This window comes from Lagenorhynchus albirostris, chromosome 1, assembly GCF_949774975.1.
Source record: "Lagenorhynchus albirostris chromosome 1, mLagAlb1.1, whole genome shotgun sequence".
In the NCBI taxonomy this organism is placed as follows: domain Eukaryota; kingdom Metazoa; phylum Chordata; class Mammalia; order Artiodactyla; family Delphinidae; genus Lagenorhynchus; species Lagenorhynchus albirostris.
In genome coordinates, this window is record NC_083095.1 from 61,490,883 (window position 1) to 61,515,092 (window position 24,210).

A 24,210-nucleotide genomic window follows, 5' to 3' on the forward strand; every position below is an offset into this window, starting at 1 on the left:
GTCGTTAAAAAATGAGGGTTAAATAAAGATACATTCAGCTAAATGAGAACTGAACTAAACAAGAGCACATGTGTATTAGAGAAGAGAAAGAGAGACAGAAAGGAAAAAGGAAGGAAGGAAGAAAGGAAGGAAGAAAGGAAGGAAGGAGGGAGGGAGGGAGGGAGGGGGAAGGCAGGGCTAAAAGATGTTATTCAAGTTAGGGAAAATAACAAAAAAAGAAAATTCATTCCAACATGAAGAAACAGAGAGTATCTAAAATCGATGGATAAACATAGAAGAGTATATTTTTAATTCTCATAATTTCTTTAAAAGACAATTTATTATTTGAATCAAAATAAATATAAAAAATATATGTCAATATATCAAAAGGATGAAGGCAAGTGAAATTTTACTGTTTTAAGATTCTTAAATTTAAACCATGTGGTGCATTATGAATATCAAGAAAATTGTGAGAAATACCATGGATTTAAAAAAAAAACTAGAAACTGTTAAGATGTCAATCCCCCTCCACTCCAATGATCTACTGATTCAACACAATCTAATCATAATCCCACCAGGCATTTTATAGAAATTGAAAATCTGATTTTAATATTTATAGGAAAATACAAAGAATCTATAATAATAAAAACAACCTGAAACAAGCACAAAGTTGGAGGACTTTCAATGCCTAACATCAAAATTTATAGCAATCAATGCAGTGTGGCATTGGCATAAGCATAGAAAAATAGATTATTAAAACAGAATAGTATGTCCATAAATAGATATATATGGCCAATTAATTTTCAAAAAATGACACCAAAGCCATTTAATGGGGTAAAAATCCACCTTTCAACAAGTAGTGCTGGAACAACTGAATATTAACTTGTTCAGAAAATGATCCTGCATCTTATACTATACACAACAGTTAACTCAAAGTAAATCACTGATTAAAAACTAAAACAATAAAGCTTGTAGAGGAAAACACAGGACAATATCTTTGTGATCTTGGGGTGAGGAAACATTTCTTAGACAAGATACATTAAAATACTGATATATCAGACTTCATCAAAATTGAAAACTTCTGTCCATTAGAATATAAAATTAAAATGAATAAGCAAGAAAAGACTAGGAGAAAATATTTTTACTACATATATCTGACAACTGACTTTATCTAGAATATACAAAGAACACCTACAAATCAATAAAAAGTCAAATCACCCTATTAAAAGATAGGCAAAAGACTTGAACGGATGTTCAAAAAGGAAAACATATAAATGATTGATAAGCACATAAAAAGTGTTCAACATTATTAGTCATTGGGAGATGTGAATTAGAACCACAATAATATATATATTACTAGACACCGAATAAAATAATTATAATTAAAAATACTGACAACAATTGTTGGTGAGTATATGGATCAATCAGAACTTCCATAAATTGCTGCTGAGACTGTAAAATGATACAGCAACTTCAGTGAACAATTTGCGACCCAGCAATTCCACTTTTAGGTTTTTAACCAAGAGAATGAAAACTTACGTCCACGAAAAGACTTGTACAAGAATTCTCATAGTAGCCTTAGTCATAAGGGACAAAAATTGGACAAATTCAAGTTTCCTGTTCTATCAACAGGAAAATGAATAAGAAATGTAAGTTTATACACAATGGAATACTACTTATCAACAAAAAGGAAAGAACTACTGATACAAAGAAAAATGCGGGGCGTCCCTGGTGGCGCAGTGGTTGAGAGTCTGCCTGCCGATGCAGGGGACGCAGGTTCGTGCCCTGCTCTGGGAGGGTCCAACATGCCGCGGAGCGGCTGGGCCCGTGAGCCACGGCCGCTGAGCCTGTGCGTCTGGAGCCTGTGCTCCGCAATGGGAGAGACCACAACAGTGAGAGGCCCAGGTACCGCAAAAAAATAAAAAAATAAAAAAAAATAAAAGAGCAACATGGATGAATATCATAAATATTTTGCTGTCATTGTATAATCCACTTGTATGAAGTTCTAGAATAAGCAAAATAAATCTGTGGTTAAAAACAGAAAAGTTGTTTGGGTGCGGCAGGCATGATTGGTAGGGAAGGGAAATAAATGAGGGGACATTCTTGGGATACGGAAATGTTCTATATCTTTATAGGGATGTGGTCGTGTGGATGTATTTGTCAAAACTTGTCAAATTGGTGATTTAATATTTATGTATTTCATTTGTGTGTAAATTTTATCTGAAATAAAAACTGTAAATAAAAAGTAAACATATTAATAGAGAAAAACTCTCAATTTCTAATGATCACTAAAGCAAAATAACACTCATGAAGATCTAGTAATACATTTATGATTTATAGATATATTTATTGAAAAAGTTTCCAGATAAATTATAATTTAAAAGTATATTTTATTATATATTTTCACCTACTAATAACATTATTATAATTTTTTACCACAAAGGTTAAATAATATTAACAATGAGTTAATATATAAATTTGGAATTGTTTTCAAGGGTTTCTAATACTGAAACAGGCTATTAGTAACAATGAAAACCATTACCCCCTGAATCATTGCAAAGTATCGACATTAGATATTTAAGTTAATTCTAGGAGGTGGTTTGGGAATCTGATCTTTTGTGATCCCAGAGCTTAGTACTATGATAGATGAGTCAAGTAGCAATTAATCAAACAAACCTTTAGGCAAATGTACAAGCACAGACACAGAGTCATTTTCAAAAGAGTGGAGGCCTTGATGTTGAGAATACAAGTTTTATTTTAAAGTGTCCTAATACTTTGGACTAAAGACATATATTTTGTGGTGAATGATACATTCAGATACCTTTATGTTCCTCCTGCAATACTTGTGTAAGCAAGTCAAATAATTTTACTAGATATTTGGTTGCATGTAATTGTGTTTTTGAAGATAAAATTTAGCAGAAATATAATCCACCAAGATGTTAACTGAAATCTTTCCTTATGAAATCAGAGAAGTACTAAAGAAACAAAACCACAGCAATTTGAATTTTTGTGCCCAAATGGCGGTTTATGAAACTATCAAGTAGTTTTCCAAGAATACTACTACAAAATTTGAGAATTTAAAAATGATAAATTTATAACTTACACAAAAAACTTCACAGTCTTTAGAATAAAGATGGCTTTCACGCCAAAAAGGTTACAATACAGGCTCCTCAATACTTAGAGACTCCTACTAATTATCAAACCTGTTCATGGTTTAAATTCACACTCCTTGCAATCTTGCCCAACACTGCTTCTTCTGGAAAATAAGGATGGGTTTACTATTACACCGAATAACAATATATCAAAGGAAATGGTATTGTGTACTTAATACAGTCTATTATACTTTTTAAAGTATTAGTTACAATGCTGGTGAAGACTAATTTTTAGGGAAATAATTTCAGATTTTGATATCTTAAGATGGCGAAACTGTAAGTAGATCTTTAGGATTGATATGCTGAAATGCATAGTCATCATTCTAACAGAATGACCCACAGGAATTAGCACAGAAAAAGAATAATAGAAATCCTACATCTACTTCAAAAAGATGAAGAAAATCTTAAGGAAAAAAAAAATCGGTCCTTAACAGCAAGATGCAAGATTAGAAAAATATATATTTCTTACCTGCACAAGAATATAAGACACAAATAAATGTGATCATCTTAGGTATATTGAGATCTCGAGCATATAAACTTTCTAGAAAAAGTAAAACTAATTAATGATGTAAAAATATCAGATTAGTGACTGCTATTGGGGAATGGTAGGAACATGGATTAACTGGAAACAGCATGAGGGAAAATTCTGGGGTGATAACTAATGATATGCTATGCTGAAGAATTCAGAGGCCAAAGTACTGATGCCTGCATTTAACTGAAATGCATTAAGTGAGTGAGATAAACTGACGGATAGAGGAAAGGATGGATAACACAGAGATAATGTAATAAATCAGGCTTAGCAAAATATTAACAATAGATTCCAGGTGGTAAGTAAATAGATATTCACTGTAAAATTCTTACAACTCTGCCGTATGTCGAAAATATTTCATAAGAAAATGTTGGGGGAAAAAGGTTGAAAGTAAGGATGGAAAAGGATATGACATTCATATACTTAAGTAGACTTTAAGGCAAGAAGTATTATAAAAAAGATAAAAATGGACATTTCATAATGATAAATCAGTCTACTGAACAGGAAGATACAGTAATCCTAAAGATTTAAGAACCTAACAACATGGCTTCAAAATAAATAAGACAAAAGTTAACAGAATTAAAGGGAGAAAAATTCATCATAATCATTTGATACTTTAAACACCTCTCTCAGAAAGAGATACAACAAGCAAGAATAAATCTGTGAATACAGAACTGAAAAAAAAGATTAATCTACTTGGCGTAAATGACATATAGAGAAGAACACGATATTCAGCAACTGCAGAATACACAATATTTTAGAGTACACAGCTCATCTAACAAATAAAGCCTGTCTTGGGGTCACAGGAAAGTATCAACAAATTTCTAAGGACTGAAATCATATAGTTTGTTTTCTCGCCACCATGGAATTAAATTCTAATTCAATGACAGAAAGGTAACGTCAAATCTCCTAATGCTTAAGTATTAAGCAACACACTTCTAAATGCTTCATGGATTAAAGAAGAAATCACATGCAGAAAATAACAAATATTTTAAGGTATATAATAATGAAATACAACATATCAAAAACTTGTGGCATGCAGCTAAAGCAGTATACAAAGAAAAATTAATAGTTTTCATGAAAATATCAATGGTTTGGACTCAATATTGCTAAAAGGCCAATCTTCCTCTAATTGATCTTTAGAGTGCATGCAATTCCCATAAAAATACTAGCAGATTTTTTTTTTTAGTGGAAAATGACAAGCTGAACAAAGGACCAAGAATCCAGAAACAGACCCATACATATACAGCCACCTGATATACTACAATTCATTGGAGGCAGGAGGAAAGGAGATGATCTTTTTAATACATGATAGTGGGTCCAGTCAACTGGATATCCATAGGAAGAAAATGATGTACCTTGACCATATAAAAATTAATTTGGAACTGATGAAGACCTAAATGTGAAAGCTAAAACAATCAAGCTTCTAGAAGATAGCACAGCAGAATGTGTTCATCACTCTGGGAAAGCAAGGGTTTCTTAAATAGAGCACAAAATGCATTAACTATAAGGAGAAAAAAATTATAAAATTTACCTCATTAAAATTAAGAACTTTTGATGACAAAATTAGTCTTCATCAGCACTGTAACTAAGAGAATAAAAATGCAAGTCCCAAGCTATATAAGCATTTGTATCCGAATTATATAAATCAATAAGAAAAAAACAAATTTAATATTAGGCAAAAGCCTAACAGACATTTCACAAAGGATATCAAAATGGTCAATAAATATATGAAGAGGTGCTCAACATCATTAGTGATTAAGGAAATGCAAGTTAAAGCCTAATGAAATACAACTATATCTCCATCAAAATGATGGAAATTAAAATAAATAATGATACCAAGTGTTAACTCTCACAACTAGAGACGCTCTTACACTGCTGGTGTAAACTGGTATAATAACTTCAGGAAAATGTCTGGCATTACCTACTAAAGCTAATAAATCTGTGACAGCTATTCTCCTGTGTGTATACCCGTATATATACCAAAAGTAGTGAATGCTTATGCCCACCAAAGGACATGTAAAGAACACCCATAGTACTCCATTCATAATAAATCAAAAACAGAAACAACCTACATTTCTAACACCTGGTTATTTTCATACAACAGAACATAACACCACAATGAAAAAGATAAACCACTGATAACTGTAACAGTACACATCAACATACTGGCATAAATAACACTGGATGAATGAAATCAGACACAAAAGAGTACATAGCACGATTCCTTTTATATGAAGTTTAGAAACATGCAAAATGACCTATTATGGTAAGTAAGTAAGAGTAGTGACTACCCTTGGAAAGGAATCCTGACTAGGAAGAGACATGAAGGAGTTCCTCTGGAGTGCTGCTTCTGGGTCCTGCTTACAAGACTATGTACATTGGTCAAAGTTCATCAAATTTTTCACTTAAGATATGCATTCCTTACTGTAAGTTATACATTCATTAAATTGTTTTTTTTAAGAAAAAGTTTAGCTATTCATATCTATTCCTCTATCATTTTTCTTGTTTAGACCCGCATTTTCTCTTGCCTGCATTATTACAATAGGATCTCAACTATTTCTTTAGCCTTGGACGTGTATTACTCAATTCACTTTATGCAGTGCTGCCCAGAAATCTTCTTCAAGAATATACTTTCTATATTACCAGAAAACTAAAACATCTTAGGGGACCCCATTGCCTATAAAATAATGTCTAAATTCCTTAGCAGTTTATTCCTCTAAAGTCCCCTTGAATGAAATCTCAAATAACATTTCTATGTACAATTTTTCTAGGAAGCAATTTGAAAATATATACTTATTTAAAATGTTTATATTCTTTGATCTAGTATTTCCACTTCTAGGAATTCTCCCTAAGGAAATAAACATGGATGTACATAAAAATTTAGCTACAAAAACGTTCCCACTACCAAAAGAAAAGAAAAAAACATAAACACCCTCCCAAATAGCACGAGTTCAATGCATCTCAATATATCCATTTATAAAAATATAAGAATATCTGACAAAATATAAAATCAAAGTGAAAAATCAGGTTATCAAGTAGTATATATGATATAATATGCATTGAAAAAAAGACAAAGGATCTGTATATGATTGTTTTCCCTTCTTGCTTATCTGTACTTTTCCAAAGTTATAGTTTCAAAAAGTTGTAAAAATTTTATAAGAAAGGAAAGTTACCAGAATAGATCAAATAACAATATATTTCAGCAAGATGGACTGGAAAAAAACGCACAGGCAAATAACTGTATGATAGACAGGAAAGACAGGGGAAAAAATTAATAAAAATTTATAGTCACTATAATAAAGAATGTTGAACACGTTTCCTACTTTTCTTGAAAAATGAAACTCTAAATGTTATCATTTATTTTCTTTTCAAGTATGAGTTTTTTGTCAAACTTCTAATAACTTAACAAATCATTATTTTGCATCTATTAGGTGCTAGCTACTATGTGAACTACGAAGGATACAAAGTGAAGGCAACACTAACAATGGAGAGATTTAGAAACTTGGTTATGTTTTCCTCTGCTAAGCTTACCTTTGATCGTTACATCACTGGCCAAGACTCCGGGTTTACTTGGAGAGATTTGTTATTTTTATGTTCATTTACACACAAACCAAGACAACTACAGGCATCCTGGGGGTATTCACGGAGGATTGGTTCTAGGAGTTCCTGAGTATACCAAACCCCACAAATGCTCAAGTCCCTTATATAAAATAACGTAGTACAATGAATACAGTCGACCCTTGAAAAACAACAGTTTGAACTACACACGTCCATGTGGATTTTTTTTTCAATTAGTATACAGTTGGCCCTCCATATTCGGGATTTCCACATCTATGGATTCAAAACCTACAGATACAGAGGGCTGACTATATTTAAAACTATTGCCTCTTTATAAATCTCCACCACCATCCACTGACCTATCACACTGAGAAACTAAATAAACCTAACATTTTCATTAAGAAAAGGATGGCCACCCCACTTCCTAAATTTATCAACTTGCCAACATATGTATCCATCCAAGTTCTTGGTATTCCTCTGTTAACAACGAACATAGTTTCACTGTCCCTAGTAAAAGACAACTCTTCCACTTATGTTCTAGATCCTATCCCCTCTCAATTTACTTATCTACTCCAGGACTTTGCTACTGCAATACTCTCTTCTCTCCCTTAAAATCACCTTTCCTTCTTTTCTGGTTCACTTCCATCAACACATCATGCCTTAGAATCTCCCATTAAAAAAGAAAGAAAACTCACCAACGACTCACCCTAACCCTAACCATAAGCCCCCTCTCCATCTATTGCCAAATTCTCTATCTCCATTACAGGGGGATAAAAGTTGTATACATTCACTCGGTTCAGTTCCTCACCTTCCATTCTGTCCTCTACTCCAATGTGGCCTCTGTCCTGGACAAAACCCTTGTCAAGGCTCTCAACATCTCCCATGTGATCAAATCTGAAAACGATTCCATCTTCACCTTGCTTGACCTCTCAACGCCATTCAAGGGAACTAATCATTCTCATCTTTTGCAAACACTTCTTTTTCTTGCCTTTTCTGACACCACAGTCTCTTCAGTTTCCTTCTACCTCATTTGCTATCATTCCTAGTCTCCCCTGTGCGCTCCTTCTACTTTGGCCAACTGCTAAATTATTGACAGACCACAGGGCTTGATCCTAAGCCCTTTCTTTCTCAATTATCTTTCCCTGGTTTGATCTAGACCCACAGCTTTAACTATCTATATGCTGATGACTGCAATAGCCAAGTGCCTGCTCAACACTTCCATATGGATTTTTAAGAATCATCTCAAATATACCACATCCAGAGAAAATGTAAATTCCCTTCCGAAATACATTCATATTCCCCCCAAAACTTGCCCATCACAAAAATGGAAGTGAATACCTATACACTGTTCAAGCCCAAAATAGACTCAGCCTAATTCTTCCAGCTCCCTTATGCCCCAAAACAATCTGTCTTCAAGGTCTACTCACTATACTATTGAAATATTTCCCAAATCTGTCTACTTCTCTAAATCTACAATTGCCCCACTGAGCTACCATCAGTTTCATCTCTGACTTGGACTATTGCAACAGCCTTTCTCCCTCAATATCTCCTGCATTTATACACAATTTTTAGCCCTTACCATGGCATACAAGACCTTACAAATTTGTCTGCTGCCTATCTCTTCTACCTCGTCACTTGCTGCTATCTTCCTTGCTCATTGCACTTCAACCATATTTAAGCTTGGAGTATTTACATCAGAGCCTTAAACACACTAAGCTTGTTCCCTCTCACAGGGCATTGTTGATGTATTCTTTTCTGATGGAATGCTCTCTTCACAGATTTTGCATGGCTGGATCCTTCTCCTCTTTCAAGTCTCAATTCAACTATTCACCAAAATTCAACAATTAAACAAAAGGACTGCCCTGATCACCCTATTTAAAGTGACAATCCTCCTACCAATTGCAGTCACTCTCCATTACCTTTTTATTTTTATTACATCCCTAACTGAAAACACTTTATTCATTTATTTGTTCACTATCTATATTTCCATACTAAAATGTAAGTTCCATAAGAGTAAGAGCCTTCTATATTTGGATCATTGCTGAATTCCCCAACAGAGACATATAACAGGTCCTTAATAAAATGTGGATGAATGAATAATATTTCACTAACTTCTTCTAGTTCAATGTATCTTGAAATAGATCTAAAACAGCTAAGCTCATCAGTTCATTAATTCAACAAGCCTATATTTTGTGCCTACACTGTCCTAAGGACTAATAGACACAGATAAAGAACAGTTCTTACCTTCACGCTAGGTGGGAAGACAGGCATAAAGTCAATTAACTGTACTGCAGTGTGACAAGTACTGTAATAGGATGTAAAGTAAAATGTGGGCAAAAAGAAGATATCTATCAATATTGCTTCATGTGAGAGAACTTTATTGAAGAGGTGATATTTAAATTAGCTTTAAAGTAGTAGACAAGCAAGTAACAAGTGGATAGAAGCATGTGTCAGTGAGAGGGGAAAACATGCTTAAAGGTAGAAAGAGTTATAAAGCAACAGACCAACTGTACTTTTTGTACATTGTTCAGCTGTCTTCCTAGAATTTTCTTCATTGTATTATTGGACTGGATTCATGTCTTCCTCTTATTTGGTTTATCTTTCATTTTATTGCGCTTAGCGCATGGTATAGCTTGCGGCTATAGAGAAGGAGAAAATTGACTAGTGAAATGTTTAGCTGAATTTCTTTAATTAACCTGATGATTACCCCTTGGTCCTCCCTGCTTTTTGTATTTGTCAACTCTGGACTTGAAAGATCTCAGGATCTATAGTTTTCATTATAGCATTTGACAAAAATGAATTAACTATCAAAAAAAGATGTACTAATTATATTCTGGTTAAAAGAGGCACATATGTGTTTTAAAAATATTTTCAATGACAAACACAATTAAGAAAAGTGTACAAATTAAAAGGGTTAAGATGGAATTTGGAGTGACTTATTTCCAGAAAATAGTGGTGAGTTAAGATTCTCTGCATGGTGTTCAGGTAATAGAAATTTATGATCAATCATTCAGCCTTGATAGACCAAGAAGGGAAAATTAACAACTACAAGACAACAAAAAAAAGGAAACTCAGGGAAGGGGTTGAAGTATGCTGAGATGCTTAGCCTGGGGAAAGAGAAAATAGTGCTAATTAAGGTGAAATTTCTGTGGTATTCTTTCCAAAAACCCAAAATTTCACTCAAATCATAAGAAAATGGTATAGTTCCGGCTTGAGTCCGAAGGCCTGAGAACCAGGAGAGCCAATGATGTAAGATTCAGATGTTAATCTCATACAGAAACACCCTCACAGACATACCCCGAAATAACATTTTACCAAATATCTGGACACCCTGTGGTCCAGTCAAGTTTTCACATAATTATCATACTATTCCTTGGGGTTCTGGCTAAATTAGGCTAGTTCTAGGCTAGTTTCGATTTCCAAGGACATTCATAGATGGTCAGAGCCTGGCAACAGGAGGCTTTGGGCCTCGCTGCTACTTGTAGTCGGTAGGATAATGTTATAGAGATTTTCAGTTATTGGACCTCAGCTGGTACCTGATGCAGTAGGTGAAGGGCCTAGCCTCTGAGCACTGAATAAGTTAGGCATGGGAATGGAGGTTGGGATGTGGACTTTTGCCAAAAGGGCCAGGGGGGATGGTATATAAAATATATCCAAAACACGAAAGCAAAGGCCTTGTAATAAAGACTTGGAATATAGCAGGGATAAAGGAAGAAAGTGGTAAGTTCTCTATGTACATGGGTGTTTTAGTTAACTTAACAAAATAGATGATTTCTAAAAAAATCAAATGTTTGAGTTTATAATTGTTTCAAGCACAGAAAAATAGTTTTGGCTATCTCTTCAACAATATATTGAATGATCCAAGATTGAATACACTTGGGAGGGCACAAAATGCTAAAAACAGCTGCCCACTTTAAAAGTTTAAATTGAACTTTTCCCAATTTTAATCTGAAGATAAATGTCAGATTTCCACATTGAGATAGGATAGAATCATTTGTGGCACAACAATTCTCCAGCCAAGAACAAGAAAAGCCAGATTAAATTTTTTAAAAATATCTGTTTAAGACATCAGAAGGTTGCTGCTGCAACAATAACTTGAGCAGCTGGGATTCTGAAGAGGGGTTAACTGGAGACAGGTGATTTGAAGATCTGAGGTCATTGTTTTCCCCCTGAGTTTTAAAGGTTCGGAGAATGGGCAAGAGGCTGAGAAATCCGGCTTTGACTATACAGAGGGCTCCTGCTGGAGGACAGAGAAATCATCTAAGCTTCTGGCAGTTATGCAGGGCTGAAGTGACAAAATTGGAGATTTGAGACTTGGTTCCATCTCAAATCATTTGCTAACTCTCAAAACTGTATAGGGCTTAAAGTTAAAAAGCTAAGCCTTAGGGCTTCCCTGGTGGCGCAGTGGTTGACAGTCCGCCTGCTGATGCAGGAGACGCGGGTTCGTGCCCCGGTCCGGGAGGATCCCACATGCCGCGGAGCGGCTGGGCCGGAGAGCCATGGCTGCTGAGCCTGCGCATCCGGAGCCTGTGCTCCGCGGTGGGAGAGGCCGCAGCAGTGAGAGACCCGAGTACCGCAAAAAAAAAAAAAAAAAAAAAAAAAAGCTAAGCCTTAAGCCCTGTGAAAAGAATAATGGAGTTTCCCATTGTCTTACAATGCAAAAGAGACAAATACTAGAATAGAGGATTCTCCAGGAGTAGAGCCCTAGTGAATACTCTGCTCTCAGTGAACCACAAGCTGACCAAGACTTACCAAAACTTTCACCCAGCCTCCATGGGATATAGTAAAGAATCTCACACAGTGATAGAAATGAACTAATAAGGAAACATTTTATGAAGTAGGAGAGAAAAGGGACAATTGGTTAAGTGATAACCTTAAGCAGGCAAGGAAAGATGTAAACTAGTGTGAAACAGAGAAGTTGTCCTTAAACAGAAGCATGTAAAAAAGAAAGTAGAAAAGGCAGAGTATATGGGTGCAAATGCAGGTAGGCTGGTGAATGAAATGGTGGGGACAAGCAGAAATTCTTTTTTCTATTGGGAGGCAGACGTTGGATGCTTGAGGAGAAAGGAGAAAAATAAAATAGTCCTCCAGAGGGGGAGAGTGAGTGGAAGGTTGCCAGGCAACACCAAGGGTCTACTTGAAGACGGTGGTCATGAACACAAGGTAAGTTCAGTCAGCAAATTTGTGTGATAGTCTCCTGCCATATAAAGCTGTGAAGGTGTAGAACAGGCAGAAAGTTAAATTTATAAAACTTAGGTTTTGCTAGGCGAGCAGGATAAAGGAAGAGAGGGCCAAAACAACTGAGGTTATATTACATGCAGGTTATATTACATTACATGATAATTATGGTGAGCCATGGAATCCAAACTAGATGAAGAGGGAAGTGAGGACATGAGGGGATTAAGGGATAGGAAAAGAGGTGGTAAGATCAATATAATCAGGTGCCAGGAGAGTTGACAATTTGCAAGAGTTAGAGTTCTAGAGTGAGCTGGAAAGATAACAAATGGTGGTCATCAAGCGGGATGCTTGAAATTGAGACTGATAATGACCAAGAACAGGGTATGACCATATAGGGTGGATGGCAGAAAGAGTATAGCGTACGTGGATTATTGGAGGAGAGAGATTCAAAGAGATGAGAGGGATATTGAAAGTATCACCTACATAGATATTTAAATCACCAAGAACTGTGACAGGAGTAGGCTGAAGAAAGAGACAGTGAAATAGATCCTAAAATCTTTAAGAAATGAGGGAAGCGACACGGGAATGTGTACACGACTGCAACAGGAGTGTGTAATGGGTGATACAATCTGATACATGGGCCTCAAAGCTGGAGGTGTTTAGAGAGAATAAAGGAACAATGATCTAAAAACACTAATGAGGAACAAGCCTCCAAGCCCAGTGGTCCAACTGCTGGGCGAGGGAATATATTCACATTTGAGAGGACTGCAGTGGAAGCGGTATCCTCAGGGCGGTAATCAGGTTTCAGTTAGAGCAGGAAGGTATAAGTAATGTTCAGAAAGGAATACCCTAATAATTTGATTCCTTTATCAATGTTTACTGAAAGGCACTGAATTAGGCACTAGGAATAAAACAGTAATAAAGACAATGTCAGCCCTCACAAAACTGTGACTCAAGTAAGAAGTCTCATATAAAAGTGATTACTTTAAAGAATATAACTAAAATTTTATAACAAGCTAACAGTTTTATTAGAATGTATATACTTGAAGAATGATATAACAAAATATGTGATTATTTTAATATAGCTAATCATTGTGGTATTAATTATAATCTAAAAACTAATTCGAATTAAGAATATGTGGGGAAAAGTCATTTTTTAATGTAAAGAAAGAGGGGAAAATGTTAAGTGTATGCTTTTTACAGATATTGTACATGCAGTTACCTGAGACAAAGCAGCATCCCGTTCTTCAATCACTGCATTCATTTCTTCTGCAGTTATTCTCTTTTTACATTCCTTGGTCTTGTAGATTCTATCCACAATTATAGCTCCATTCTTCTGAATAGCTATCCCTGTGTCTGCATTGTTTATTCTGTTCAGTAATTCCTGTAATGTCTACCAACACCATTATATGTTAGTCAGACATGAAGTTTTAATATATTTTATTTAATATAGGGTTTTAATTAATAGGCACATGTGAATTGTAAATTGACTGAGTAAAGTTATTGAATTTTCATATTGCAGCAAAGATGTACATTATTAGTGTGTCAATTCTTCTTTTTCCCACATCTTAGTTCTTGAAACCCACTCAATTGAACTTAAGCCTCTAAGATATAAGACTGACATCAAGAAATCTCCTCAGAGAATGGCTTACCATGTCATTTTCTTCAGGGTTAATATTTTCTAGCCTAGAAAAAAGGGACACAGAAAGCCTGATCAGTAGCATTTCCTTAGTGCAGCAAAATGAGTTCGCTTTTTAAATCTTTAGAACCTCAAGTAATTTCATTCGACTAGTCTTTAGAGTCAACCATGACATTGAACATATTAAAGTGCCACCTGCTCGACTCCATCTTTCAATAATGCTCCATATCTTCTGCACTGACTTCAGACTGTTAAGTTATTAATGTTTACTGCTATATATGACTACAAGGATCAATTGTTCATATGTGCTTAGACGAAGAAAGTTCCCCAGTGATAGAAGTACTCATTCTCATCATTATATTTATTTCTAGACTTTCAATTCTTACCAGAAACTGTATTTCCTATCCTTTTTGGACATTATCACAAATAAAACAAAGCAAGTATTTTTATTACAAAGTTTAACTATGTTCCCTCAAAAGCAATGACAAATAACTACCACTAAATTTGACCTGAAAATCTCCTGGTGCTACCTATTTGTTGAAACAAATACGCTATATAGAAAGGCTGACCAAAATTGGTCACATTTTTAAATGACTAATGTTATTTTCTTTTTTGCATAACATAGAATTATTCAATTTAAAGGCAAAAAAAGTAAACTTGTTCTCTTCATAAATGGACTTTTTGTCTTTTAAGAGTCATAGTGTTTATGTTTGTTGATGTTGGTAAATTGAAATGCAGTTAAAGTAAAGAAAGAAGTTCTAAATGACATATTTAGAAAATGTATATAATATAATTTAGGCAGTCATTAAATTGGGTAGATTAAATGAAAACCTGTAATGGGTACCAGTGAAATGATGGAGATTTTAGAAATGATTTCAATTATTTAAAAATTGTACTTAAAAGCTTAGATATCCAAATTCGTGTTTCAACTTTTCCCCCTCCATTTCTGTGCTCCTGTGATTTAACATTTACCACAAAAAAAGGATACTAGGAAAAGATTACAGAAGACACTTAACAAATTTGTTACAAAATTGTTCCAAACTCCACAGTTCAATCAAACTGCTATAATCATGGAGAGAAAGTATAGATTTTAGAACATTACATTTGCACAGGAAAATATATGAACATATATCAAAAAAACTATTTCTACCCATATTTAAATGGTGTAAGTCAATAGGTAGGTGTAGTAATTTTGAATTATATCTATTTAATGTTTATCTCAAACTACTAATGTCCCCTTGGATTCACATTCCAATAAGGGCAAATATGTACTCTTATCTTTTTCTCCCAAAATAAATCAAGTTTTCAAATATCCTGCTTCATAAAAGCTTAGTCTACAAAAACTATGAGGATAATCACTTCCTTTTTTTTTTTTTTTTTTTTTGCAGTACGTGGGCCTCTCACTGTTGTGGCCTCTCCCATTGCGGAGCACAGGCTCCAGACGCGCAGGCTCAGCGGCCATGGCTCACGGGCCCAGCCGCTCCGCGGCATGTGGGATCTTCCCAGACTGGGGCACGAACCCATGTCCCCTGCATCGGCAGGCGGACTCTCAACCACTGCACCACCAGGGAAGCCCATCACTTCCTTTTCATTCAATTAAAAAACACAGTGGAAAAGTATAAGATAAAATTCTTCCACTTATTTATGATCATGTAAAAGTATTTGAAGAACATGAGTGGCATTTAACCATCAGTTATTGGTTGGCTAAATATGATTTTTAGGGAAGCCATATGTGGTAAGGAATATTTACCTTAATGTTGTTCTTTTTAGATGAAATCAAACTAAGGTCAATTAATGGCAGTTTCCAAAGAAGTTTCAATATTTATAAACTTCACAATTTATGAAACTTGATCATTTAAAATGTAAAAAGCTACATGGAAATTAAGCATTTAGATTCACAGATTACTGGGAACTTAAAAAAAAATTAGTTCTCAATATTATGCAACTCCCTTTTTTTGTTTCAAAGAGTTACATATGATCAAAAAGAAAATAACAGTGTAGGTAGGTTAAGTAATTCATATATTCAAAATAATCAACATAACAAAAAGTGCATGAAATTCCTATGTAATATTTATATGTTTTTTTCAGGCAATGCAAAATGAAGAACTATTACTTTAAGGAAAAGCAAATGAAGAGTTTAAATGTTTTAAATTCACAGCTTTCAATAGGAAATGGTTAAGATAACTGTATTTAGTCTAATATTAAATTCCCTGCTAACCAAAATTAAAAAAAAATTAAAATCAAATTTTCTTATCAGATGTTATATACTAGATCCTCGGCACATAAATTTAGCATTCTGACCATAAATAACTTATGTGGGGGCTTCCCTGGTGGCTCAGTGGTTGAGAGTCCGCCTGCCGATGCAGGGGACATGGGTTCGTGCCCCAGTCTGGGAAGATCTCACATGCCGTGGAGCGGCTAGGCCCGTGAGCCATGGCCGCTGAGCCTGCGCGTCCGGAGCCTGTGCTCCGCAACGGGAGAGGCCACAACAGTGAGAGGCCCGCGTACCACAAAAAAATAAAAAACTTATGTGATTGCCCTTAAAAGTACATGATATATAGTGATTTATCATTTTCTGATAAATGAATGTGAATCATGTTTTGGTGAGTGAGTGTGTCAGGTATGACATGCAGGGCATGAGTGAGCCACATCAACCACTTGGCATGTGAATCTCTATTTTGCTTTATTATTAGCCTTTATAATTGATATAAATATAGTGATAAATGGTCACCGAGAGGAAAATAAAACTTAAAACCTTTTATTATACAGCAGGTTCTTATTTGCTGTACACCTGCAACTAACACAGCATTGTAAATCAACTATACTCCAATAAAAATTAAAAAAATAATAAAAATGCCTATTTAAAAAAAATAAGAGGGACTTCCCTGGTGGCACAGTGGTTAAGAATCCATGCAGGGGACACGGGTTCGAGCCCTGGTCCGTGACGATCCCACATGCCGCGGAGCAACTAAGCCCGTGTGCCACAACTACTGAACCTGTGCGCTAGAGCCCGTGAGCCACAACTACTGAAGCACACGGGCCTAGAGCCTGTGCTCAGCAACAAGAGAAGCCACCGCAATGAGAAGTCCATGCACCGCAACAAGAGTAGCCCCTGCTTGCTCGCCACAACTAGAGAAAGCCTGCGTGCAGCAACGAAGACCCAACTCAACCAAAAATAAAATAAATAATTAAAAAGAAAAACTCTTGTACCTAGTAAAGTCTGCCTTTGTAGTGCAAACTCATTCACAGACAATATGTAAATGAACAGGTATGGTTGTGTTTAAATTTGCATTTCTTTAAAAGTTTCAGGAAGTATTTGTCACAGATATCAAAGATCAACTACATAGTAATTTAGTCTCAATTAGATTATATAGAGTAGGGATGAGCAAACTTTTTTTGTAAAGGGTCAGATAATATTTTAGGCTTTACCATATGTTCTCTGTTGCAGCTACTAAATTCTGCCTTTGAAGAAGAAAATCTATTCATAGACAATATGTAAATGAACAGGTGTGGTTGTATTCAAATAAAACTTTATTTACAAAACAAGTGGAAGGCTGGATTTGCACCATAGGTCCTTACTTTGCTGATCCCTGATACAGAGTATTGAAAAATGAGATCAGATCTTTGATGTTAATACACTGTAAGTGCCAATTCAGTATATTTGACACATTTTTCTGAGGTGGGTCATTTAATATCTAGTTAAAGATAAACAATCAACAATAGTGGCTTCCAGAAAATTAAATTCAGTCCTACAATAAGGACATTACTTACTATATCACTTAAGAAAACAAAAATTAGACAAACAACTTACCTTTAAGAAAAAGGAAGCAATTTGAAACAGTTATATAAGACACATAATTTTCTATGTAAAATGACTTTTTAGGTTTAAGGTTTACTAGCAGCATGTACAACACATAGTTTTACTAGCTTAATAAAGACAAAGTAATAGTTGGTATTATATGACATACAGCCAACAAACTATACATTATGTATCATTAATATGAAGTTTACAATTAAACAAAAGAATTGCAACCTTTCATAATCTTTAAATTATGCCTACAACAGTCTAACTAGACAGTCATGATAATCAGTTAAGAATATTGCTGAAGTAAATGTCCATAGGTTCAAGTTTCAATTGATTTCCTATACCATGCAAATTCTGACTGACAACCTTGCACTCTAAGTGAAAAGACTCATGCATGAAATGTCACATATCTTGATTTATTCCTAAATCAGTCAATATCACATCTTTCCTTTCTGAACCTATAGTCCTTTACCTTGTTCAATGGGAAGAAGCAAAACTTTGACCCCCAAATGATAAAAAGAACAAGTGATCAGCTTATCAAAAAATTCTAAATTGTTTTTTTTTCTCTAAGTCTCCTTTCTTACACAGTGCCACCTTTAATATAAAAAATACACCAACAATAACAGATTGAAAAATAGATACCATGTTCTCAAAAGTTGGAATGTACCTATGCAAACATGTCTATATTGGCATGCATATGTAAGTCATTTTAACCTGAATCCTTTTTACTTTTTCCTAGTTTTGGATAAAAGCAAAAGAGACAAAGAAAAAAGCATTAACAATTCAAGAGGTAAGGGAAAGCAGAGAAGCGGCAGAATAATAAGACAAGACAAACATACAGAAAGATGAAAAGTAGATCGGAAGTGGAAAAGATGATGGGAGAAAAAAGAAGGAAGGAATTTCCAGATTATAGGAAGCAAGAAGTAAGGAATTAAAACAAAAAGATGTGAAATAATTTATACAATTTCATCTTATACTCAATGCCTCTAAATATGCCTTTCAGTCAAGCAAAGCTCAGTTGTAAATTGGTTCTATCTTAACAAAGATTTAGTCTAAAATGCACTATTGAAGTTCAGAGCCTATAGACTTCAACTGAGTAGAAAAGAGCCTCCACAGTGCCATTTAAAACTGTACTGAAATGCTATTTGTTGCTGTTGTTGTTCTTGCTTCTTCTGTATGATTTTTCCTGATCCCCTCACCTGAACCCCTAGACTGTAATATAGCTGTCTATAAACTTTTCTTAGGAACCAATAATTCTTCATATCACTTGATACTATTTTGAGTATTTATGTAATTATTCATATTTACTTAATGCTGATCTTAACTAAATTGAAACCATAATGCTGTGTTCCTGCAACTAGCACTGTACTTGACAGATAATAAATATTCAATAAATATTTATTGAATGGACTAATTAACTAAAAGATAAGTCTTGGGACTGTTTTCCTTTTCTCCATTCCCCATTCCTCCCTCAATAGGAATGCTACCAAGAACAAAATGAAAAAGTCTCGCCTCAAGGAACACTAATTTTCATGTATTGTAATAAAAACTATAACAAAACATATGTACAGATTAAAGTAAATAGACAATGGAAGATTTAAAAGTTTAGGGAAGAAGGATAGGCTCAATTTAGATCCATCACTTAAAGAGACAGAATGAACAAAACTAAGAGACCAATTTAATAGGAGTTCTGAGGAAGAAGTTTTTGTTTGGATATGTGGGCAGGTGGTTGTGCTGCCGATAGTTACAGGGAATTAAGGAGGATCAGGTTTTAAAAATAAATTAATAATTCCATTTTGGATATGCTAAGGTTGAGATGCCTGTATAGCTCTGAGGTAGATAAGTCCTGCAATGTATAAGTGACTGACTATGACTCTTTGGGCAGGTAGTCAACCACTCTAAGTTTTTTCACCTATAAAGCCTGAATATCACTCAATGAGTTGTGACATTGTATAAAAAACAGATTTGTTATCTTTTGGGGGTGAATTTTATTTCTAAAAACAGTAAAAACTGGGCTTCCCCGGTGGTGCAGTGGTTGACAGTCCGCCTGCCGATGCAGGGGACAAGGGTTCGTGCCCCAGTCTGGGAAGATCCCACATGCCGCGGAGCGGCTGGGCCCGTGAGCCATGGCTGCTGAGCCTGTGCGTCCGGAGCCTGCGCTCTGCAACGGGAGAGGCCACAACAGTGAGAGGCCCACATACCGCAAAAACAAAAAAACAAAACAAAAAAAAAACCAGTAAAAACTATTGAGAAGCAAATTTTATGAATAAAATTGGTGATCAATCTACATAAAAGATTTATGGTCATAAATTACATGCTAAGTATAGTACTGTGCAGCAGTTGACAAATTGAAGGTAATAGTACTTGCAAATCTCTAAAGAAAAGTTCTAAAGTTTTTAATAGCTGCATTACTGAAAAAAAGAAAAAAAGATCTATTTTGAAGAGTATGTTTAAACACATTGGGTCCCAACAACTGTTTTGTAGATAAAAACAGATTCTTAAAGGTATATGGAAAGGCAAACGTACCAGAATAGTCAAAATAATTCTACAATAAAAGAGCAAAGTTTAGAGGGATGACATTATCCGATTTCAAGACGTAACATAAAGATTTAGTAATCAAGAATGTGTGGTACTGGCAAAGGGATAGAAACACAGATCAATGGACAGACAAGTAAGTCCTGAAATTAACACACATGAATAGTCAAATAACTTTTGGCAAAGGTGCAAAGGAAATTAGTGGAGAAATGATACCATTTTCAACAAATGGTACTAGAATAAATAAATGTCCACATGCAAAAAAAAAAAAAGACCATTTACATGTACCATGTATCACTTTACACAAAAATCAACTCAAAACAGATTGTAGGCCTAAATGTAAAACACGAAATTTATAACTCATAGAAGAAAACATAGGAGAAAACTTGGTGCGACCTTACATATGACAATGAGTTTTAGATTCAATTCTAAAAGTACAAAACATGAAAGAAAAACAATCAATAAACTGGATTTTATCAAAATTTAAAACTTATATCCTGCTAAGCACACTGTTAAGAGAAGAAAAATACAAAACGTGGACTGGAAGAAAATATTTGAAAACCACATTCCTGAAAAACGACTTACATCCAGAATATATAACAAACACTTAAAATTAACAAAAAGGAAACAAACAACCCAATGTAAAAAACTGGTCAAATATCTGAACAGACATTTTACCAAAGAAGATATACAGATGGTAAATAAACAGGAGCTCAATATCATCTGTCATGAGAGAATGGCTAATGTTCAAAATAAGAAAAAAAGCAAAACAAGAATGACAATTCCAAATACTGGCAAAGATGGTGAGCAACAAGAACTCTGATTCATTGCTGGTGGGGTGGGCATATCCCCATAACATGACCCTGGAGCAGGCTGCAGTGCCAGAAAGTAAGAAATGGTTAAAAAAATCAAAAGGATGGGAACATGTCAAAGGCATGTAGGAGCCACCTAAAAGAGTTTCCAATGGTCAAAGTTGAAATACTACACAATAGCGAAGATCAATAAAACTAAAAGCTGGTACTTTGAGAAGATAAACAAAACTGATAACCCATTAGCCAGACTCATCAAGAAAAAAAGGGAGAAGACTCAAATCAAGAGACTTAGAAATGAAAAAGGAGAAGTAACAACTGACACTGCAGAAATACAAAGGATCATGAGAAGTTACTACAAGCAACTATATGCCAATAAAATGGACAATCTGGAAGAAATGGACATATTCTTAGAACAGCACAACCTTCTGAGACTGAACCAGGAAGAAAGAGAAAATATAAACAGACCAATCACAAGCACTGAAATTGAGACTGTGATTAAAATCTTCCAACAAACAAAAGCCCAGGACCAGACGGCTTCACAGGCGAATTCTATCAAACATTTAGAGAAGAGTCAACACCTAGCCTTCTCAAACTCTTCCAAAATATAGCAGAGAGAGGAACGCTCCCAAACATATTCTATGAGGCCAGCATCACCATGACACCAAAATCAGACAAAGATGTCACAAAGAAAGAAAACTACAGGCCAATATCACTGATGAACATAGATGCAAAAATCCTCAACAAAATACTAGCAAACAGAATCCAACAGCACATTAAAAGGATCATACACCATGATCAAGTGGGGTTTATTCCAGGAATGCAAGGATTCTTCAATATATGCAAATCTATCAATGTGATAAACCATATTAACAAACTGAAGGAGAAAAACCATATGATCATCTCAACAGATGCAGAAAAAGCTTTTGACAAAATTCAACACCAATTTACGATAAAAACCCTCTAGAAAGTAGGCATAGAGGGAACTTTCCTCAAGATAATAAAGGCCATATATGACAAACCCACAGCCAACATCATTCTCAATGGTGAAAAACTGAAACCATTTCCTCTAAGATCAGGAACAAGGCAAGGTTGCCCACTCTCACCACTCTTATTCAACATAGTTTTGGAAGTTTTAGTCACAGCAATCAGAGAAGAAAAAGAAATAAATGGAATCGAAATCAGAAAAGAAGAAGTTAAGCTGTCACTGTTTGCAGATGACATGATACTATACATAGAGAATCCTAAAGATGCTACCAGAAAACTACTAGAGCTAATCAATGAATGTGGTAAAATAGCAGGACACAAAATTAATGCACAGAAATCTCTGGCATTCCTATACACTAATGATGAAAAATCTGAAAGAGAAATTAAGGAAACACTCCCATTTACCACTGCAACAAAAAGAATAAAATACCTAGGAATAAACCTACCTAAGGAGACAAAAGACCTGTATGCAGAAAACTATAAGACACTGATGAAAGGAATTAAAGATGATACAAACAGATGGAGAGATATACCATGTTCTTGGATTGGAAGAATCAACAATGTGAAAATGACTATACTACCCAAAGCAATCTACAGATTCAATGCAGTCCCTATCAAACTATCAATGGCATTTTTCACAGAACTAGGACAAAAACTGTCACAATTTGTATGGAAACACAAAAGACCCTGAATAGCCAAAGCAATCTTGAGAAAGAAAAATGGAGCTGGAGGAATCAGGCTACCCGACTTCAGACTATACTACAAAGCTACAGTAATCAATACAGTATGGTACTGGCACAAAAACAGAAATATAGATCAATGGAACAGGATAGAAAGCCCAGAGATAAACCCACGCACATATGGTCACCTTATCTTTGATAAAGAGGCAAGAATATACAGTGGAGAAAACACAGCCTCTTCAATAAGTGGTGCTCGGAAAACCGGACAGCTACATGTAAAAGAATGAAATTAAAACGCTCCCTAACACCATATGCAAAAATAAACTCAAAATGGATTAAAGACCTAAATGTAAGGCCAGAGACCATCAAACTCTTAGAGGAAAACACAGGCAGAACACTCTATGACATAAATCACAACAAGATCTTTTTTGACCCACCTCCTAGAGAAATGGAAATAAAAACAAAAATAAACAAATGGGACCTAATGAAACTTAAAACCTTTTGCACAGCAAAGGAAACCATAAACAAGATGAAAAGACAACCCTCAGAATGGGAGAAAATATTTGCAAATGAAGCAACTGACAAAGGATTAATCTCCAAAATTTACAAGCAGCTCATGCAGCTCAATATCAGAAACCAAACAACCCAATCCAAAAATGGGCAAAAGACCTAAATAGACATTTCTCCAAAGTAGATATACAGATTGCCAACAAACACATGAAAGGATGCTCAACATCACTAATCATTAGAGAAATGCAAATCAAAACTACAATGAGGTATCACCTCACATCGGTCAGAATGGCCATCATCAAAAAATCTACAAACAATAAATGCTGGAGAGGGTGTGGAACCCATGAGAATGTAATGGGAATGTAAATTGATACAGCCACTATGGAGAACAGTATGGAGGGTCCTTAAAAAACTAAAAATAGAACTACCATACGACTCAGCAATCCCACTACTGAGCATATACCCTGAGAAAACCATAATTCAAAAAGACTCATGTACCACAATGCTCATTGCAGCTCTATTTACAATAGCCAGGACATGGAAGCAACCTAAGTGTCCATCAACAGATGAATGGATAAAGAAGATGTGGCACATGTATACAATGGAATATTACTCAGCCATAAAAAGAAATGAAATTGAGTTATTTGTGGTGATTGGATTGACCTAGAGACTGTCAAACAGAGTGAAGTAAGTCAGAAAAACAAAAACAAATACCGTATGCTAACACATATATGGAATCTTAAAAAAAAAAAAAGGTTCTGAAGAACCTAGGGGCAGAGCAGGAATAAAGATGCAGATGTAGGGAATGGACCTGAGGACACGGGGAGGGGGAAGAGTAAGCTGGGA

General features: G+C 35.1%; 1 protein-coding gene across 6 annotated transcripts in view; it reads right to left on the reverse strand.

Annotated features, from left to right (window-relative positions):
* Positions 1–24,210, reverse strand: part of MIPOL1 (mirror-image polydactyly 1) — a 327,507-nt gene that overhangs the window by 179,270 nt on the left and 124,027 nt on the right. For all 6 annotated transcript variants that reach the window (XM_060143284.1, XM_060143302.1, XM_060143275.1 and 3 more), the window contains 2 exons: positions 14,052–14,085; positions 13,622–13,792 (listed from right to left, as the gene is read on the reverse strand). In XM_060143284.1, coding sequence (XP_059999267.1) covers positions 13,622–13,792; positions 14,052–14,085 — 205 coding nt within the window. The remainder of the gene's footprint in view (positions 1–13,621; positions 13,793–14,051; positions 14,086–24,210) is intronic.